At 40.7% G+C, this 22,691-nt stretch overlaps 1 protein-coding gene across 2 annotated transcripts in view; it reads right to left on the bottom strand.

The window, feature by feature from the left end:
* Positions 1-22,691, bottom strand: part of cachd1 (cache domain containing 1) — a 203,080-nt gene that overhangs the window by 64,536 nt on the left and 115,853 nt on the right. For both annotated transcript variants that reach the window (XM_034179556.1, XM_034179557.1), the window contains exons 4-5: positions 18,016-18,122; positions 2,228-2,354 (exon numbers count right to left, since the gene is read on the bottom strand). In XM_034179556.1, coding sequence (XP_034035447.1) covers positions 2,228-2,354; positions 18,016-18,122 — 234 coding nt within the window. The remainder of the gene's footprint in view (positions 1-2,227; positions 2,355-18,015; positions 18,123-22,691) is intronic.

Genomic DNA, 22,691 nt, shown 5'->3' with positions numbered 1-22,691 from the left:
TTCAAGCTGAAAACCTCCACATTTCAGGCTCTATTGATCCAGGACGTCGTGAGAGAACAGAGAAGTTTTAGAAGAAGTCGGTTTCAGCATTTTATCCGGATATTCCACTGTTAAAGGAGATTTTTTTAATGAAAGACGTGCAGACGGGTCCGCGCGTCGGGATGCAGCCAGCGCGGTGCGGCGGCACAGGAAAAACACCTCCGTGTTGATAACCATTTGTAAAATCCAGGCGGCTTTTGATGGCTTTCAGTGGAGTGAGTATCTGAGAAATTGTTTAACAGTTGGGCATGTTCCAACTTGTCCTTAAGGCTTCCAACAGAGGTGTTTTTCCTGTGGCGGAGCGTCGCGGTGGTTGCGAGCCGACGCTGCAATCCGTCCGCACGTCTTTCATTAAAAAAAATCTCCTTTAACAATGGAATATTTGGATAAAATGCTGAAACCGACTTCTTCTGAAACTTCTCTGTTCTCTCACGACGTCCTGGATCAATAGAGCCTGAAATGTGGAGGTTTTCAGCTTGAAACAGGCTGACGACGGCGCCTGGGAGCGCTGTGCGTCGTCCCACTGCGTGGGAAGTCCTTAAAGCGACAGTATCACCTCAAAATCTCTCATCAGCCGTTAAAATTTTCACCGAAAACCAGCTTAATTTTTCAAACCGTGTCCACTTCGATGTGCCTCACAGGTTTAGAAAAAACTTTGATCAAACAAAGCGCCAGTCTCTCAGCAACTTCTCAGACAAAGGAATTCCGACGAGGGGCTGGACAACTCCTCCCACAAGGAGTGCTCACAGGCGGATGACGTCACCGACAGGCATGGAAAAACTCATGCATGCGCACGAGGGTTCAAGCATGTCTGACGTAAAAACATATGAATGAAATCCATATAGTTTTTGAAAAAAAATAAAAAGGACCTATACTTTATTGACAGCCCTTGTATATATATATATATATATATATATATATATATATATATATATATATATATATATATATAGTACTACTGTCTTTTTATAAATGTGGGGATGGGTAATGGCCTTACAGGGTAGAACTCACATGCACTAAATGTGCATGCATGGCTAGTTCAGGTATGCGAGGAACAGAAAAGCTGAAATTAAAACACATCCAGAGGGAGTGTTGTTTCACTCACACTGAGTCATCTTCAACAGTTTAGTCCAATTAAGGGTCACGGGTGGCTGGAGCCCATCCCAGCAGCCATGGAGCATGAGGCAGGGTACACCCTGGACAGGACGGCAGTCTGTCCCAGGACCACATATAGACAAACAAACACATTCACACCTGTATGCACACCTATGGACAATTTTTAAAGTTTCCAATCTACCTAACCTGCATGTCTTTGGATGCGGGAGGAAGCCAGAGCAAGCCTGAAGGTACACTGACACAAGCATGCCTTTGACTCACGCACTAGCACGAACTCTGTCATGCTGGAGAGTATACGAGTACAGACAGGATGCGAGAGGGGCGCCGGTGCGTGCTATTGCGCACAGAGAATTTTGAAATGTTCAAAAAATCTTCCACGGACAAATGTCATGCTGTGTGGTGTGATCTACTCTCCAACACTACCTGCAGCTTGTCAAGTGGAGTAAAGAAGTGAACAGAGCAATTGGTGACGTCAGCAGATCACATCAGAGCGCAGCTCGTCTGAACGATTATAACAAGAAGTTAAATCTGTCATAAACACACTTTAACAGCTGCACACAAGAAGGAAAGAACACACAACTGTTTTATCAAGCCATGATGATGTAAACATGACAAATAAATACCTTTTTAGAGATTTCAAAATGGTTTCTGCAGGTAGTTAGGCGCGCACATGTGCAAATGGCTCCGGCTGCAGCCTCCTCTGTGATTAAGGATGCAATTAGAGCCATTTTCAATGGCCAATTAGCAGAAAAAAATGATTAATCCGCCACAAAATAATTATTTTATATACGTCCAGCGCAGAGCACGTGGCAGCTGGTGGAACAAAGAACGGTGCCAGCTGTGAACACAGCGGGTGGGATCGTCACAACGATGTTTGTGCTACTGAGTGAGTCACAGCCATACTCGTCTCAGTGCACCTTGAGACTGCGTTAACCCCTGAACTAATTGGGAAAGACAAAGAGCATTCTGTGTTCTGAGACATCCTCTCGGTTGCCAAACAAATTATGTTTCAACAGCTGATTAACAATGCAACAAAATCAAAAGATTTAAAACATGGAAAGGTTTTTCATACCTGCTCCGATGCTCGTAGTTCCCTTTACAGTGGAACTTGTGGGCAGGGAAGACAGTGAAGATGCCCTCCTCGGAGCTGAAATACTGCCACTTTATACCTGGATTTGACTTCAGGTTGTCTGCCAACACTGCAGAGGAGAGACAGAGAAGGAGAGAGTGAACAAAGGTGTGTGTATGGGGGGAGGGTACAGATGATCAGAACAGAAATTTAAATGGTAAATGGACTGCATTTATATAGCATTTTTCCACCTGCATCAGACGCTCAAAGCACTTTACAATAATGCCTCACATTTACCCCAGTGCCAGGGTGCTGCCATACAAGGCGCCCACTACACACCGGGAGCAACTAGGGGATTAAGAACTTTGCCCAAGGGCCCTTAGTGAGTTTCCAGTCAGACTGGGATTTGAACCAAGGATCCTCTGGTCTCAAGTCCAACACTTAACCACTAGACCATCACCTGAATTTAGGGAAGGATCTGATCAGTAAAACCACCTGCTGAGGTAGCAAGGAAAACCTGCACCAACTTGGACCTAATTGCCCAAATATGCTGTGTAGACAATAAATGAGCTGTCATCTTCAGGAACATTTTTATCAATATGGACTAACTCATGATTCTCAAGACTTTCTATCTTGAACAATTTTGATTCATCCCCACCATGAGCACAATTAATGTATAAAATGATTTCTGACTGACTGACCCACAAATGCCTTCCTATATCTCACAAAATAAGTTTAACACACCCTGGGGGAGGAAAAAAAGTTGATGCTGGAGTTAATTTAAGGGTTTCAACCAGTGTCATTATGTTCTGTGATTCTGTGCCTGCAAAGCAAGCTGCAATAACAACCTTAACAACTTCTGCAGGGAAGCTGTACTCATGTATTTGACCCTAGCCAAGGCAGATTTCTACTGGGTCGAAAAGTCAACAGTGTATCCCACAAAGATCCTTTCTCAAAAAGATGGGGCACATAAAGGAGGAACAGAGGGTAGTCACTGAATTAGGATTCATTAAAATAACACAAACATAACTGGTAAAGCTAATTTTGAATGCAAGAGTACAAACTAGCTGCTGCAAATTCAGTCCCCACAATTCCCCAAGAGTTCACAAAAATACAGGAATTTCCAGTGAAATGCACGATATACATGCACAATAAACACTGCATGGATTACCAAAGCTGCTAAACTCACATTTATAAATAAAAATAAAGTTAGCTTCATCTGAACCCTAGAACACTAACCCCCGGATACCATGTCAAGCAGCTATCCAAGGCATGGGTGGACACCTCCTGATGTCAGTGTTTAGGGTTAAAAAAATTTAATAAATTAATAAACATAATTTCTTTTAAGGTGGTTTCCTGCAAGTTAAAATAAGATCAAACTGCACTTTTTCCTTTTAAAAAAAACAACTGTTGACACCTGCCTTTGTGTTGTCATATACCAGGGAGTACACTGACAAATCAAAAAGCTAAACGCTAACTAAATACCAGTAATCCTACTTGTTTGTTGTGATAGAAATGTGGAGAAATTTCAAATTTGGTCTTCTATTCATCAAAATTACATTTTCATCCAAATTCTAGTGTGCCACAAATATTTGCACAGCATTTTACATTTCTGATTTGTTTCTTTGAACTCTATTACTACCCAAATGAGACCACTGATGTTTTTGATTTTATCATTATGTGGACATAAACCAAAGTAGAGCCCCCCCCCCCCCCCCCCTCCCCCCCCAGATCCAGTGCAATAACCTCTTTAAGACGGGCTGGTTTGATTTTAATAAATTACACAAAGTTAACTTTGTTTTTGCGTGCAACTACAAAACTTGTAATAAATATTGTTCCCTGTTCTCTGTCATTATCAGTTGCAAGGTTTTGTCATTTAACTGGCTATTTGGTGTTATTTGGAGAGAGATTTCCGTAGCCTGGAGTAGGATTTCAATTTTGTTCAATTTTGGTAATTAAGTCTGGAGTCTTTGCCAGACACTGTAACTGCCATTTCTGTGTGTCAGCTTGTTTTAAATAGTCCCATGACGTGGTTTTTGGCTTGTGATCATGCTGAATTAATCACCTTCTAAAAACAACCTGCTCCAAGCTTAAAGCAACATTAAGGGCAGACGTCTTTTTCTCCTATGAAAGTTGAAAGACATCAAAATGGAGAAGAAGAAAAAAAAATCTGAACATTGATGCAGGGAGGGTTTGCAGTAATAAAATACTTCTAACATTGAAATCATCTAAGTGTTAAAAAAATAATAAAAGCAATAACAACAAAAAACCATTAACAATGCAAACATGCATCTATGTCTAGATTTATGCAGTATTTCCTGCTTTTGAGGAACAGCAGGTCCCCACATTGTTGCACTCCACACTCGCCCGTCACACATCATCAGTGCACAGCCATTCCATCCATCTCTGAGGCTCATGTAAACAGGAACCACCCAGATGTGTTGATAGTGGAAGAAGAGCTCTCTATAAATCTGTCAAAAAGCGGCACTCTGCTCTGCCGACACTTAAGATCTTACCACAAACAGATGGAGAAGTAACAGGAGCCCATTTTCTACATCCTTATATTATCTCCAAATGACACACTTACATCTGCATCATCATACTTATATAAAGATAAATATATCCTGCAAGAAAGAATTGGGTGTCTGTGATGCTGCATAAACATCAGAATCATTTAGTGTAATAATCTAAGAATCCAAGGCTTTGACAATGGGACTAACAGTTCTAGCACAGTCGTCCACTCCAAATTTTGCCATATTTACCACATAGGATTATGCAGCATCAACATGTTTCACAAGGTTCTTTGGACCATGTGTCCCCAACATGTGTTCACTGTCAGGATAGTCAGCTAATGTGGCAAAAAGGTGTTTTTTTATGTGTTTGTTTTAACTTTCACTAAAGAAGTGTTATTCAGCTGTAACACAATAATGCCGGGAATACTGAACACAGATGAAGACAATTGTGCAACATGGATTCAATAATTTAAAAAGTAGGAATACTTAAATAAAACTAACATTTTTCCCAATTTTGTGTTAGATAAAAGTTGTGTTCAATTTTCAAATAAAATTACAATGCACTTGAAGTTTCCGCAACCCAATCTTGGATAAGTGGTTGAAGATGAGAGAGAGTTTGCACTTTAATTTTTTTTGTTGTAGTTTTTAATGAGACAATTTGAATGCACCAAGTGTAAAAATGGATTCCTCCAATAGTAGAGGACCCAGCTGAGACATGTATGCACATATTTTAGGAGACGATAACTCAACTGTTCTAGACTAATATGACCCCAAGGAACAACTTGGGATATGTGCCAACATCTCTATCCGGGACAAACAGCCCGAAAATGACCACGCCCTTTTTTTGTCCCGAGTGTTACTTCAAATACAGCTGTATTTTCCAAACTGCAGCAGCTATAGATTTTCCAGGGTATTCAAAATGTTCAGAATGATGAGTACATGTTTGGGAGGGTCATAGAAAAGTGTAACATTTCTATTTTGATATTTTAAGAGGAAATGGCTAAATGTGGGTGAGCTTACTGAAAGAAAATGAACATTTGCCAAATATAATGAAATTTTATTTTCAGTCATACTGTCATCAATGGAATATTGATTTAAAGTGAAAAATACAAAAAAAAAAACAAAAACTTTTTTTTTTCTGTAGACAGCAGTATCTACCCTTACCAAAAAGTAGTATATGCAAGTATGTTTCAAGTATACTTCTAGTTTACTTTTTATATACTTATCAGTACTATTTTTTGGTAAGGGTAGAGATTTTAAAGGTTTTAAAGATTACCAGGGAAATTTCCCAACAATCAACAACCCAGAAAGTTTAAGTTACTAAATATAGTGAGGCAAGTAAGTACTTGATCTACTGCCAATTTTGCAGGTTTTCCCACCTACAAAGACTAAAGAGGTCTGTAATTTTTATCAAAGGTACACTTCAACTGTGAGAGACAGAATGCAATGCAAATTAATTATTTAAAAATCATACAATGTGATTTCCTGAATTTTTTTTTGATTCTGTCTCTCACAGTTGAAGTGTACCCACCATAAAAAATACAGACTTCTCAGTCTTTCTGGGTGGGAAAACTTGCAAAACTGACAGTGGAGCAAATACTTATTTGCCTCACTGTATGTGGCAATTCCAGGCTGTATGTAGGTTGTTTGACCTAATGTTTTCTCGCAATTTTTTTTAACCCATCCACCACCACCAAAACAACAAAACATTGTGCTTAATCTGATCATTTAACCCTCTGGGTTCCAAGAGCATTTTCTGGACAGGTCACTCGATTGGCATAAATGTTTTATTATTGGTGTTAACAGCTCACCCTGCATCCCGCAATCACGTTTTACGTCTCTTTTTTTCAGGACAACCTGTGCTTTCAGAATATATATGGTTTTGTTGTGTTTTATAAGTGTAATAAAGGTTTACTATCAAAAATAGCGAAAAATAATTTTCCACACACATTTATTCAAAACACACAGCAAACTATAATAAACAACTGTTTTGACACTTTATAAAGGTAATTTGAGGTCTTGTGTGAAAGACTGTACAACAAAAGGTTCAAACAATAAACACAAATGCACATTTTGAACAATATATACAAAATGATCTATGCGTTTTGTTGTCCATTGATATGGTTAACAGTGCTTTACGCAGAGAAAGCAACAGAGTTATCCTGTAACATTCACATGCAAACTAGTGGAGCAATCCTGACAGTTACACACTCTTTGTTTGAGCACGTGAGACTGTCATCAGAGGATCTCCGTCTGCTTCTGCTTTCACTGATAGCTGTGCATAATGGTGCAGGGCGCACTGAGTATGTACTAAAAGTATGTACTCATTGGAGCACCCAGGGGGCTATTCAAATGGGCCAACAAGTAACATATCACTCCTGAAAACGATCTTTGGCTTTTCACGTGAAGTAAATCTGCCCTACGATTGGATTTTGGAAAACCATGTGACGGTGAGCCAATTCCGATTGGACACTCACATTGTGCACGTCATCACACAGCTTCTATGAGGAGTACAAAGATGGCCAATGGCTGGCTCGAAAGTCCGCAGAGTTAACTTTTCAGCAAAAAAGAAAAAAAAAGTAAGTTTCTATCTCATATCATTCAAAAGTTATTTATAATTTAGTAAAGCTTGGTCTTTGCCATTGTATACGACGGTGTCGGCCCCAGAGGGTTAATATAACAAATGGTACATGGACATGGTACATGGACTTTGTAAAACAAGAGGTTTCTTTTAAGTGCATAGGACTTTGTAAAACAAGAGGTTTTTTTTAAGTGCATACTTTTAACCTGTGCCAATTCCAACATGCAGATCCACCTTGGCTTTGCTGTGGTGACCCCGAGTGCAAACAAGGGAGCAGCCGAAGGGACTTACTTTTTTTTACTTTCAGGGAACTTTATGAAGCAGTGCAACCATGGAATATTTTAGTGTTTCTTATATATCTTATACAGTACCAGTCAAAAGTTTGGACACTTTTCTATACATGTGAAACTTGTGTGTGTGTGTGTGTGTGTGTGTGTGTGTGTGTGTGTGTGTGTGTGTGTGTGTGTGTGTGTGTGTGTGTGTGTGTGTGTGTGTGTGTGTGTGTGTGTGTGTGTGTGTGTGTGTGTGTGTGTGAGAGATAATAAAATAAATAATAGGGAACAGTAGTCTAATTTGAGGATGAGTGATACAAGGGTTAAATGACAGAGCATATGACGCATATGACGTACTTCCGGGGACATTATTATTCAAATTAAATCTCGCTAAAACTTACCGACACAACCTCTCTCATTTGCCTTGTCTTCCCATCTCAACTGGGAGCTGGAAAAAACTGCACTATTCACTACTGCTTCAGTGATTGCAGCCGAAAACAAAACAGTACACCACTGTTTTGTTAGAAGTGATGCTGCGTTTGTGCAGGCTGTCCCCAAAAGTGGTCAAATCCCACAATATTAAGCAGCGGTTGAAATGAGACTGGTTGGTTATTGATGTAGACACGCTGGCAGGGGTGGTGTTCAGGTGGTTAGTACGCTTGGTTTCAGTGCAGAAGGTTCCCTTGTGCTAAATCAGCATGCACACCCACCTTGGGTCTGCTATGGTGACCCCGAGTGAAAACAAGGAAGCAGTCGAAGGGACTTACTTACTGATGTACGAGGTCTATTAGAAAAGTATCCGACCTTATTATTTTTTTCAAAAACCATATGGATTTGAATCACGTGTGATTACATCAGACATGCTTGAACCCTCGTGGGCATGCGAGAGTTTTTTCACGCCTGTCGGTTACGTCATTCGCCTGTGGGCAGTCTTTGAGTGAGGAGTCGTCCACCCGCTCGTCGATTTTTTTCATTGTTTAGGAATGGCTCAGAGACTGTTGCTTTGTTTGATAAAAAATTTTTTCAAAACTGTAAGGCACAACTGAGTGGACACCATTCAATAAATTCAGCTGGTTTTCGGTAAAAAATTTTAACGGCTGATGAGAGATTTTGGTCTGGTAGTGTCGCTTTAAGGACGGTCCACGGCGCCTGACGGCGATCTGCGCTTTGAGGCGGCAGCGTCTCGCCATTTCAAGTTGAAAACTTCCACATTTCAGGCTCTGTTGACGCAGTAAGTCGTCAGAGAACAGAGAACTTTCAGAAGAAGTCGGCATGAGGAGTTTATTCGGAGATTCCATTGTTAACGGTCATTTTGTAATGAAAGAACGTGCGGGCAGAGTCGCATGTCGGGCTGGACCCGACCGCGGGGGGTCGTGGCAGGAAAAACACCTCCGTTGGAAATCTTAACGGGCAAGTTGGAACATGCCCAAGCTGTTAAACAATTTCTCAGTTACTCACTTGTTGAAAGCCATTAAAAGCCGCCTGAATTCTACAAATGGTTTTCAACACGGAGGTGTTTTTCCTGTTGCGGTGCACACAGATTTGCCGAGTCGTCACGGAAACGACTCGGCGAATTTGCGCGTACGTCTTTCATTAAAAAAATGTCCTTAAACAGTGGAATGTCCGCATAAATTCCTCATGCCGGCCTCTTCTGAATCTTCTCTGTTCTCTCACGATGTCCTGGGTGAATTAAGCCTTAAATTAAGATGTTTTCACCTCGAAACAGGCCGACGACAGCGCCTGGAAGCGCTGCAGGACGTCCCGCTCCGTGGGAAGTCCTTACACCGACAGAAACACCCCATAATCTCTCATCAGCCGTTAAACTTTTCACAGAAAACCATCTTAATTTCTCGAATAGTGTCCACTCGGATATTCCTCACAGGTCCAGAAAAATTTTTTGATAAAGCAACGCGCGCCGTCTCGAGCAGCGTGTGAAACAAAGGAATTCAGCCGAGAGGGCGGGACCACATCTCACTCAAGGCCTGCCCACAGGGAAATGACGTCACCGACACGCGTGAAAAAACTCACGCATGCGCACGAGGGTTCAAGCATGATTGGTGTAATCGCATGTCATTCAAATCCATATAGTTAAAAAAAAAATAAAAGGGTCGGTTTATTATCTAAGAGACCTCGTATACATGCTAAAGTTGGCTTGCTTGATGTTCTTGCATGAACCTTTTGGCCCAGTTCCACTTTGCAGCCTGTCATACTTCAAAACTAAACAACTCAACAGATCAACAATGCAAAATTGTTTTCAGGACTCCAACCTGAAATCAGCCCCGATCCACAAACACTCCGCATCCGCTGTTCTACGAGCCTCAAACGTATAAAGAGCAACAGACGTTAGAACAGCCAGAAACCTCCATGCACAGTGCTGAGTGTGATTTTTATCTACATTATAGCATATTAGGGCCAAAGGGAAGGTGGATGAAGAGAAGAATAAAGACGCAATAACAAACTGCAGGAGAGTTCTACTCCAGAGAAATGGATACGATCTTGTACGCCAATATTTGTGTACATAAGATGAATAAATGTCTTAATATTACACAGTATCTCGGTCCACATTCATCTGTCTTTTCACACCTATATGCTGTTATTATTACGGCTGCATCCCACATCCGCTATGCTTTGCCCTGCCTCCCAAAAAAAGCAAATGGAACAAAAAGGAGTAAAAACGGAAAGAACACAATGCAGGCTTGATACAATAACTCCATTTCAATCAGCTCTCACCCCTCCTCTTTTCTCCTCCATTCATCATTCTCTCCCTCTCAATTATCCCTCACCCTCTCACCCTTCCCTCTCTAGTTTCTTGTTTAAACGGAGCTGAGACAAATGGGAGAGAATGAATATGGCAAGACCATCGGGGTCAAGGAGAGCTGAGTGTGAGGGACGAGGAAATGAGACGGGGGCAGAGGGGTAACCTGAACTCACCATGACTGGAAAATAAAACCCCAGTGACAGCAATGGCAATTATTATGAATGGTGTGCTCTGAGGGGAGCAGGCTGAGATGTCTGGAAGAAAAGGGAGTAGCAATGGGAAGGCAGAGGATGAACAGTGCAAATGCGAGAGGGAAAAGGACCACACGTTGATTATAAAGACTAAAAGAGGCTTTTCAGATAGAGAAATAAGAGAGGTTTATTTCCTGGACCAAATGAGATAAAAACCCAAAAGCATTTTGTTAAAGTGCATCTGGGCCTGTAGGTGGTCCTTCAGTCTGTAGGACTGACATTACAGCCACTGTAAAACTCCTGACGATGCTTAACGCCACAAAAGAACACTTCTTGTTTCTGCACTGTGGGTGGATGTGGTGACGTGCCACAGCAGTGCATGATCCCAGACCTGACTGATTATGTTCCGAACATAGGCATCACAGAAAACCCTTAATATATCAGTCACATGTCCATGGTCATCAAAATATGCAGGCAATGGTTCAGTGAGCTTGACTTGATGCCACTTCACTGTAACACAGGAGTTTGACACTTTCCATTTACAATTTATGTTCTTTAATCCCAAAGCAAAAGCAAAGTTCTACATTATGATATACATTAAATAATAAAAAAAACAAAGCATAAAATATGTGTGTGTAAATATTTAATTCCTGCAAAATATAGACAATACCCAAACTGATGGTTTATGGTGCAGTATTATGAGTTATGTGAAAAAATACTGCATTATCATTTTTGGCCCCAAGATGGCAACCTGCACACACGTGACAAGCTATTCCCGTATGGCGATTTCAATGAGGTACCGTCTGAGCCACACTCTGGACCAGAAGGTCAAAGTAATGCACCATCAAGCTGGATGCCAACCTCCGTAAAATATTATTATTATCATCATTATTACTAATAATGATAGTAATATGATCTGAATGCGGAGGACATGGTGGGCATTAGATAATGGGCAAGATTAATAATTCTTGCTCTCAAACTAAAAAAACTGCATTCTTGAATAAAGAGGAAGAATAACCTTTGTACTACTCTGCAATTCATTTGTTTGCAATTTATGAAACAGCTGTAAGCGCAACAAGGATGACAGCTAGGCTAAGGTAAGACTAGCTATAAAGTAAGTCCCTTCAGTTTCTCCCTTGTTTTCACTTGGGGCCAAGCAGATCTCTCAAGGTGGATCTGCATGTTGACTTAGCACAAGTGTTACACCGGATGCCCTTCCTGACACAACTCCACATTACATGGAGAATGGACAGGGGTGGCCTTGAACAGGGAACCTTCTGCACTGGAAACAAACGTACTGCTTGGCCACCACCCCCTGCACAGTAAGGTAACGCTAACTCTAATTTTTTAAAGATGTCATACTCAACAAAAATTTGCAATTAGTCAGGTGACCTTGTAGATGTTTTGCTAATTCTTGATGTTTGTCTGTTCAGTAGTGACAAGAAGCAGTTTATGTATGCTTGAGTTGTCCATCATACAATATTAGTGAGCCCGTTAGCTTCTACTCACTAATGTAGTGTCTGTGTTATAAATAAATAATGCCCTGATTACATTCATTTCAAAAATATATCAGGCTGATGGACCAATGCAACTTATTTAGGTTTTTTTTCTCATCTTCATGATGCATTTTTGGAAAGATGCAACTTATACGCTGATGTATTATATATCTGAGACGTCAGAAATCGTCAGACTGCACTCTACTGGTGGCTGGCTCTCACTGCAGGATTGTATCACTTCCTGTTCCGGAGCACAGCTGTGTTTTGCTGTATCTGTTAGCTGCTTAATCTGTGTAGTTAGATTGATCTAGATAACGATTTATTTCACAGTGTAATCTTCACGTGCCTTAACTAAAGCACCCTCTCTGCTGAATCACCTCTAAATTATTTTCACATTATTCACTTTGTGTGTTTTTAGGAATCTGCTAGCTTAGCGCAGCTACGAGCTCTTAGCTGGTTTAGCATGGCAGCTTCTCCTGTCTCTCCCGCACTTTTCTGCGATGGGTGTGAAATGTTTAGTTATTCCTCGGCCTCCTTTAGCAGTAACGGTACTTGTAATAAGTGTAGCTTGTTTGTAGCTTTGGAGGCCAGGCTGGGCGAATTGGAGACTCGGCTCCGCACCTTGGAAAATCCTACAACTAGCCAGGCCCCTGTAGTTGGTGTGGACCAAGGTAGCTTAGCCGCCATTAGCTGTCTCCCAGCAGATCCCGAGCAGCCGGGAAAGCAGGACGGCTGGGTGACTGTGAGGAAGAAGCATAGTTCTAAACAGAAGCCCCCTGTACACCACCAACCCGTTCACATCTCTAACCGTTTTTCCCCACTTGGCGACACACCCGCCAAGGATCAAACTCTGGTTATTGGCGACTCTGTTTTGAGAAATGTGAAGTTAGCGACACCAGCAACCATAGTCAAATGTCTTCCGGGGGCCAGAGCAGGCGACACTGAAGGAAATTTGAAACTGCTGGCTAAGGCTAAGCGTAAATTTGGTAAGATTGTAATTCACATCGGCAGTAATGACACTCGGTTACGCCAATCGGAGGTCACTAAATTTAATATTGAATTGGTTTGTAACTTTGCAAAAACAATGTCGGACTCTGTAGTTTTCTCTGTGCCCCTCCCCAATCGGACTGGGAGTGACATGTTTAGCCGCATGCTCTCCTTGAATTGCTGTCTGTCTGAGTGGTGTCCAAAAATGAGGTGGGCTTCATAGATAATTGGCAAAGTTTCTGGGGAAAACTTGGTCTTGTTAGGAGAAACCGCATCCATCCCACTTTGGATGGAGCAGCTCTCATCTCTAGTAATCTGGCCAGTTTTATTAAACCCTCCAAATCGTGACTGTCCAGGGTTGGGATAAGGAAGCAGAGTTGTAGTCACCTCTCTGCAGCTTCTCTCCCCCTGCCATCCCCCCAATACCCCATCCCCGTAGAGACGGTGCCTGCTCCCAGACCACCAATAACCAGTAAAAATCTATTTAAGCATAAAAATTCAAAAAGAAAAAATAATATAGCACCTTCAACTGCACCACAGACTAAAACAGTTAAATGTGGTTTATTAAACATTAGGTCTCTCTCTTCTAAGTCCCTGTTAGTAAATGATATAATAATTGATCAACATATTGATTTATTCTGCCTTACAGAAACCTGGTTACAGCAGGATGAATATGTTAGTTTAAATGAGTCAACACCCCCGAGTCACACTAACTGTCAAAATGCTCGAAGCACGGGCCAAGGAGGAGGAGTAGCAGCAATCTTCCACTCCAGCTTATTAATTAATCAAAGACCCAGACAGAGCTTTAATTCATTTGAAAGCTTGACTCTTAGTCTTGTCCATCCAAATTGGAAGTCTCAAAAACCAGTTTTATTTGTTATTATCTATCGTCCACCTGGTCATTACTGTAAGTTTCTTTGTGATTTTTCAGACCATTTGTCTGACTTAGTGCCTAGCTCAGATAAGATAATTATAGTGGGTGATTTTAACATCCACATAGATGCTGAGAATGACAGCCTCAACACTGCATTTAATCTATTATTAGACTCAGTTGGCTTCGCTCAAAATGTAAATGAGTCCACCCACCACTTTAATCATACTTTAGATCTTGTTCTGACATATGGCATAGAAATTGAAGACTTAACAGTATTCCCTGAAAACCCCTTTTTGTCTGATCATTTCTTAATAACATTTACATTTACTTTAATGGACTACCCAGCAGTGGGGAATAAGTTTCATTACAGTAGAAGTCTTTCTGAAAGCGCTGTAACTAGGTTTAAGGATATGATTCCTTCTTTGTTATGTTCTTCAATGCCATATACCAATACAGTGCAGAGTAGCTACCTAAACTCTGTGAGATAGATTATCTCGTCAATAGATTTACACCCTCATTGAGCACAACTTTGGATGCTGTAGCTCCTCTGAAAAAGAGAGCCTTAAATCAGAAGTGCCTGACTCCGTGGTATAACTCACAAACTCGCAGCTTAAAGCAGATAACCCATAAGCTGGAGAGGAAATGGCGTCTCACTAATTTAGAAGATCTTCATTTAGCCTGGAAAAAGAGTCTGTTGCTCTATAAAAAAGCCCTCCGTAAAGCTAGTACATCTTACTCATCATCAGTAATTGAAGAAAATAAGAACAACCCCAGGTTTCTTTACAACACTGTAGCCAGGCTGACAAAAAGAGTCAGAGCTCTATTGACCCGAGTATTCCTTTAACTAGTAATGACTTCATGACTTTCTTTGCAAATAAAATTTTAACTATGAGAGAAAAAATTATTCATAACCATCCCAAAGACATATCTTTATGTTCGACTGCTTTCAGTAATGCTGGTATTTGGCTAGACTCTTTCTCTCTGATTGTTCTGTCTGAGTTACTTTCATTAGTCACTTCCTCCAAACCATCAACATGTCTATTAGACCCCATTCCTACCACGCTGCTCAAGGAAGCCCTACTGTTAATTTATGCTTCGATCTTAAATATGATCAATCTACCTATATTAGTTGGCTATGTACCACAGGCTTTTAAGGTGGCAGTAATTAAACGATTACTTAAAAAGCCATCACTTGACCCAGCTATCTCAGCTAATTATAGGCCAATCTCCAACCTTACTTTTCTCTCAAAAATTCTTGAAAGGGTAGTTGTAAAACAGCTAACTGACCATCTGCAGAGGAATGGTCTATTTGAAGAGTTTCAGTCAGGTTTCAGAATTAGTACATAGTACAGAAACAGCATTAGTGAAGGTTACAAATGATTTTCTTATGGCCTCAGACAATGGACTCATCTCTGTGCTCATCCTGTTAGACCTCAGTGCAGCTTTTGATATTGTTGACCATGAAATTTTATTACAGAGATTAGAGCAGGGGTGGCCAAGTTCGGTCTTCGAGAGCCACATTCCTGACACTCTTAGTTGTCTCCCTGCTCCAACACACCTGAATCCAATGAAAGGCTCATTAAAAGTCTGCTAACGAGTCTTTCATTGGATTCAGGTGTGTTGGAGCAGGGAGACAACTAAGAGTGTCAGGAATGTGGCTCTCGAGGACCGAACTTGGCCACCCCTGGATTAGAGCATGCCATAGGTATTTAAGACACTGCGCTGCAGTGGTTTGAATCATATTTATCTAATAGATTACAATTTGTTCATGTAAATGGGGAGTCTTCCTCACGGACTAAGGTTAATTATGGAGTTCCACAAGGTTCTGTGCTAGGACCGATTTTATTCACTTTATACATGCTTCCCTTAGGCAGTATTATTAGAAAGCATTGCTTAAATTTTCATTGTTACGCAAATGATACCCAGCTTTATCTATCCATGAAGCCAGAGGGGACACACCAATTAGTTAAACTGCAGGAATGACTTTCAGACATAAAGACATGGATGACCTCTAATTTCCTGCTTTTAAATTCAGATAAAATTGAAGTTATTGTACTTGGCCCCACAAATCTTAGAAACATGGTGTCTAACCAGATCCTTACTCTGGATGGCATTACCCTGACCTCCAGTAATACTGTGAGAAATCTTGGAGTCATTTTTGATCAGGATATGTCCTTCAATGCGCATATTAAGCAAATATGTAGGACTGCTTTTTTGCATTTGCGCAATATCGCTAAAATTATAAAGGTCTTGTCTCAGAGTGATGCTGAAAAGCTAATTAATGCATTTATTTCTTCTAGGCTGGACTATTGTAATTCATTATTATCAGGCTGTCCTAAAAGTTCCCTGAAAAGCCTTCAGTTAATTCAAAATGCTACAGCTAGAGTACTGACAGGGACTAGAAGGAGAGAGCATATTTCACCCATATTGGCTTCTCTTCATTGGCTCTCTGTTAATTCCAGAATAGAATTTAAAATTCTTCTTCTTACTTATAAGGTTTTGAATAATCAGGTCCCATCTTATCTTAGGGACCTCACAATACCATATCACCCCAATAGAGCGCTTCGCTCTCAGACTGCAGGCTTACTTGTAGTTCCTAGGCTTTGTAAGAGTAGAATGGGAGGCAGAGCCTTCAGCTTTCAGGCTCCTCTCCTGTGGAACCAGCTCCCAATTCGGATTAGGGAGACAGACACCCTCTCTACTTTTAAGATTAAGCTTAAAACTTTCCTTTTTGAAAAAGCTTATAGTTAGGGCTGGATCAGGTGACCCTGAACCATCCCTTAGTTATGCTGCTATAGACTTAGACTGCTGTGGGGTTCCCATGATGCACCCAGTGTTTCTTTTTATTCACCTCTTTTTGCTCTGTATGCACCACTCTGCTTTTAATCATTAGTGATTGATCTCTGCTCTCTTCCACAGCATGTCTTTTTCCTGATTCTCTCCCCTCAGCCCCAACCAGTCCCAGCAGAAGACTGCCCCTCCCTGAGCCTGGTTCTGCTAGAGGTTTCTTCCTGTTAAAAGGGAGTTTTCCTTCCCACTGTCGCCAAGTGCTTGCTCATAGGGGGTTGTTTTGACCGTTGGGGGTTTCTGTATTTATTGTATGGCTTTTGCCTTACAATATAAAGCGCCTTGGGGCGACTGTTTGTTGTGATTTGGTGCTATATAAATAAAATCGATTTGATTTGATGTGACATATACTCCAAAACATACAGTATGGATGGGCAGACAAGGTGATTCCTATGTAACCTCCAATTTTTTGTTTGCAGGGGGATATATTCAGTGATGGACCTTAGTGTACAAAGTGTCTGTTAAACTGAAGCTTAAAGTTTAAAAGATAGGTCAAACAAAGGGGAAAAAAGAGGGAAAGTTGGCCTTTGGCTGGTTTTCAATAAACTCAGTCCACTTTTTTCCTAATCAAATGCAGGCCGACATATGCTGAGCAGACACACATGGGTTTTACACGCTAACATTACAACGTGCACTCTAGAGCATCAGTCTTCCCTTGCTCACTTTCACATGATTTACAAAGATGTTGTAAGCTACATTTATGAACTCAAATAACATATATAAAAAGAAACAACATATATGTTGAATCATGACAGCTGATGAGATTTTCATGTGAGTTAAAGTCAGGATGGAAAAGAAAAACCGACGGAGCACATAACGAGAGGCTGATTTAAAAAAAAAAAATGCACTACCAGAGAACACAGTTCAAAGTCAGACTCCATTTCATCTGATGCAATACAAAATCTTTTTTAAATTAAAGAGCAGAAAAGGGACGAAACGAGAACACGGGAGCACAGAAGATTTAAAAAAAAATACTTTCCCCATGCCTGGAACAGGCATAGCTCATTATTTCCATCTCAGATCAACCTTCCGCTTTAACATTTTACAATATAAAAAGGGTTAACAGCATATTAAAAGCTGGTTGTCATGGCAATCGTGGTTAGGTCAGCTGCTAGCATGCAGAATGCCATAAAAAATGGATTCCAGTTTTTGAATGGTGTGAGTCAGTACTTCACTTCACATTATAGAACAGCGCTGCATTTCATTTGGTGTGTAGCTCGTGCACTGATTTTTTGTACACATGTATGACTGCACAGCACAACGCCAACAAACCTGAGTTGAGGTCCCGTCCAGGGTTGAAAGCTCGGCTGTTGACGGTCGGGGAAAGCCTGTCACAGCAGATGGTTTTGGATACATTGGTATTGAAGTTTCCATCAAACCTGAACAAACACAAAGACAGAACGTTAGAAAACATGCGGTCACTCAGTGATTGTTGGTGCAGCAAAACATCTGCAACTGCCCAGCCTCAGTGATTGTTGGTGCAGCAAAAGATCTGCAACTGCCCAGCTTCAATATCCAATAAAACCACGTTTGACCATAGCTGAAGCTCATCGTGCTGACGTCCATGTAGAAACATAAACTATTAGGAAAATAATTGAGAAAAATTAAATGTGAAATTTAATTAACACCATGACTGGTGTTCTGACGAGATGTCATTCCTGTAGAGGCCAGCCCTCCGCGCAAATGCGCATGAGCAATACTGTCAGGATGTGGAACTCTCGATTTATGCGACGAGACGCACATCTCGACGGAACACCTGCCGCGCGTACTGCTACACAGATGTCATAATGGCGGTGTTAGCTGAGAGCGAGAGAAAGTTGATTATCGATGCCGCTGCTGAAATGGGTGAATGTAAGCTACCATACGAATGTATTGATGTGGATTGATTGATTGATTCTGAAACAGAATTACCGTTTCACATTTGATGGATTTTCACATTTGATTCAATTCAATTCAATTCAATTTTTTTTTATATAGCGCCAGATCACAACAAACAGTTGCCCCAAGGCGCTTTATATTGTAAGGCAAGGCCATACAATAATTATGTAAAACCCCAACGGTCAAAACGACCCCCTGTGAGCAAGCACTTGGCTACAGTGGGAAGGAAAAACTCCCTTTTAACAGGAAGAAACCTCCAGCAGAACCAGGCTCAGGGAGGGGCAGTCTTCTGCTGGGACTGGTTGGGGCTGAGGAAGAGAACCAGGAAAAAGACATGCTGTGGAGGGGAGCAGAGATCGATCACTAATGATTAAATGCAGAGTGGTGCATACAGAGCAAAAAGAGAAAGAAACAGTGCATCATGGGAACCCCCCAGCAGTCTAAGTCTATAGCAGCATAACTAAGGGATGGTTCAGGGTCACCTGATCCAGCCCTAACTATAAGCTTTAGCAAAAACGAAAGTTTTAAGCCTAATCTTAAAAGTAGAGAGGGTGTCTGTCTCCCTGATCTGAATTGGGAGCTGGTTCCACAGGAGAGGAGCCTGAAAGCTGAAGGCTCTGCCTCCCATTCTACTCTTACAAACTCTAGGAACTACAAGTAAGCCTGCAGTCTGAAAGCGAAGCGCTCTATTGGGGTGATATGGTACTACGAGGTCCCTAAGATAAGATGGGACCTGATTATTCAAAACCTTATAAGTAAGAAGAAGAATTTTAAATTCTATTCTAGAATTAACAGGAAGCCAATGAAGAGAGGCCAATATGGGTGAGATATGCTCTCTCCTTCTAGTCCCCGTTAGTACTCTAGCTGCAGCATTTTGAATTAACTGAAGGCTTTTCAGGGAACTTTTAGGACAACCTGATAATAATGAATTACAATAGTCCAGCCTAGAGGAAATAAATGCATGAATTAGTTTTTCAGCATCACTCTGAGACAAGACCTTTCTAATTTTAGAGATATTGCGTAAATGCAAAAAAGCAGTCCTACATATTTGTTTAATATGCGCTTTGAATGACATATCCTGATCAAAAATGACTCCAAGATTTCTCACAGTATTACTAGAGGTCAGGGTAATGCCATCCAGAGTAAGGATCTGGTTAGACACCATGTTTCTAAGATTTGTGGGGCCAAGTACAATAACTTCAGTTTTATCTGAGTTTAAAAGCAGGAAATTAGAGGTCATCCATGTCTTTATGTCTGTAAGACAATCCTGCAGTTTAGCTAATTGGTGTGTGTCCTCTGGCTTCATGGATAGATAAAGCTGGGTATCATCTGCGTAACAATGAAAATTTAAGCAATACCGTCTAATAATACTGCCTAAGGGAAGCATGTATAAAGTGAATAAAATTGGTCCTAGCACAGAACCTTGTGGAACTCCATAATTAACCTTAGTCTGTGAAGAAGATTCCCCATTTACATGAACAAATTGTAATCTATTAGACAAATATGATTCAAACCACCGCAGCGCAGTGCCTTTAATACCTATGGCATGCTCTAATCTCTGTAATAAAATTTTATGGTCAACAGTATCAAAAGCAGCACTGAGGTCTAACAGAACAAGCACAGAAATGAGTCCACTGTCTGAGGCCATAAGAAGATCATTTGTAACCTTCATTAATGCTGTTTCTGTACTATGATGAATTCTAAAACCTGACTGAAACTCTTCAAATAGACCATTCCTCTGCAGATGATCAGTTAGCTGTTTTACAACTACCCTTTCAAGAATTTTTGAGAGAAAAGGAAGGTTGGAGATTGGCCTATAATTAGCTAAGATAGCTGGGTCAAGTGATGGCTTTTTAAGTAATGGTTTAATTACTGCCACCTTAAAAGCCTGTGGTACATAGCCAACTAACAAAGATAGATTGATCATATTTAAGATCGAAGCATTAAATAATGGTAGGGCTTCCTTGAGCAGCCTGGTAGGAATGGGGTCTAATAGACATGTTGATGGTTTGGATGAAGTAACTAATGAAAATAACTCAGACAGAACAATCGGAGAGAAAGAGTCTAACCAAATACCGGCATCACTGAAAGCAGCCAAAGATAACGATACGTCTTTGGGATGGTTATGAGTAATTTTTTCTCTAATAGTTAAAACTTTGTTAGCAAAGAAAGTCATGAAGTCATTACTAGTTAAAGTTAATGGAATTTGATGGATTACTCTGCGCCCTGACAGCTGTTGGAGCGACGCTGCCTCCCGGTAAGCCTCATCGACCGAATGAGCTACAGAAAAATAAACCGTGCAAATGATGGAATTGGATTAGAATGGGAATAACCCCCTTGTGTCTGTTGATTTGTGGACGTTCATGCTGTTATATTGTCACAAATATCTGTTTTGCCGGCTCTGCTAATGCGTCGCCAGTAAAACTCCTTTTTACCGGGTTCGCTAACGGGTCACCAGTAAAACTCAATTTGCGACCGTATAACCAGCATAAACGTCCGCAAATCATCAGGCACAACAGGGTTAAGGGCCTTTCACACTGAAAGCTTCAGCGCGACGCTTTAACGCCCCCCAACGCGTCGTAACGCCAGGCCGATGCGTTTCCAATGCGCTGGCCTTCAGGCATCATCACTGGGCAGACCGAGGCAGGCAGCCGGGGTGATGGAGCAGACCCACTCAGTCCAAAATCTCCCACTTTTTGGATATATGCGAAGTCCCAGTTTGCCCAACGGAGGTTAGTTCTGCAGCTTTATCGAGGTGAGGATAAAATAAAAGTAAAACGTGATGTTTCTGCACTGCTGTGAAGGTTTATTGATCCGTTAACGTTAGCTTAGCCTTTTAGCACAGATGATCTGAGTGAACGCTTTAATTTGTAGATGGCTCAGTCTTTCTTATTTTTACCAAATAAAGCTACAGCTTTTTTCAGACACCACAAAAGCTCAACTTTAAATACCTTATTTTTTCAGGCATTTTTTCCATCGTTTTTTTTTTTTTGTTTTGTTTTTTGCCGGGTTTTTTTCTTTTCCTTTTTTATATATAAAATGTTTAGTGTTTCTTTATATTTAAAGAAATATTTTTATTTGTCCCAATCAGGAACATTTGCTGTGCAGACCACCAAACTTCCACTGATGAGCTGAACACCACGAAGTCCAGTCGAAAGTAAACATCTCTGCTCTTCAAAATAGGACAAAAGTGTCTTCAGCAACACCACTAGAGTTCAAAGCTGCAGAAGAGACCTTCATCTGGTCCCGAGAATCCAGCATAACATCACCTGTTTCTAAATAAAAGGCTCTTTGAACACCAACTATTTTATTATTTTTTAAAAAGCTGTTTCATTTTATATGTTAACAACAAATGAACGGATCATTAAAAATGTCCACAAATCAAAGTCAAAAGACATTTGCACAGGTAGAAGCTCTCCACTTATTGGGCCTTATTGGACTTTAAATTTATATCTTTATTGGGCTTCAAAGCTGTAAAACCACTTTATACACTTTCTCAATCAGGCATGAACATTTTCTCACTTTTCTCTCAAAGTTCAAACCTTATTAGAAAAATAAGACCAAACTGTTTTCAGGCCCAAACATTTGTTTGAGAAATAAAAATAGAACGTTTTCCTATAAATAATTACGATGGCTTTTAGATCTAACGAATTTAATTTTAACGATCAATGTACAAGGTTGGACACATAAGAAATTATTAATAATGACTGACCAGTATTTCACAGATCGCGCCTCTGCGTCCTGACGCCCTGCCTTTTTCCACTCACACCTGGCTGCAGGTGTCTGTTTCCGAGTGACAAACACAGTTATGAGTAGTTGTTGGCACTCTTTTTTCTTCTGGGCGAGAAGATTCTTATAAACAGACCACAATGCACTGTAAAAAAAAGCATGCAAAATTGGACTAAAGAAATCCGCGAAACGACGAGGCTGTGAAAGGTGAACCACGTTATAGCGATTGACCACTGTATTCTTTTTTCACATGTCAATAATTCTTGACATGTGGATATTTGCTCGCTCAATTAATAAGACACGCCTAATTTTTCGGATTTCTTTATTCTTAAAATGTATTT

This window comes from Thalassophryne amazonica, chromosome 10 (genome assembly GCF_902500255.1).
Source record: "Thalassophryne amazonica chromosome 10, fThaAma1.1, whole genome shotgun sequence".
Lineage (NCBI taxonomy): Eukaryota > Metazoa > Chordata > Actinopteri > Batrachoidiformes > Batrachoididae > Thalassophryne > Thalassophryne amazonica.
Note: the sequence above shows the minus strand (reverse complement) of the source record. Positions and strands in the feature narration are given on the sequence as shown.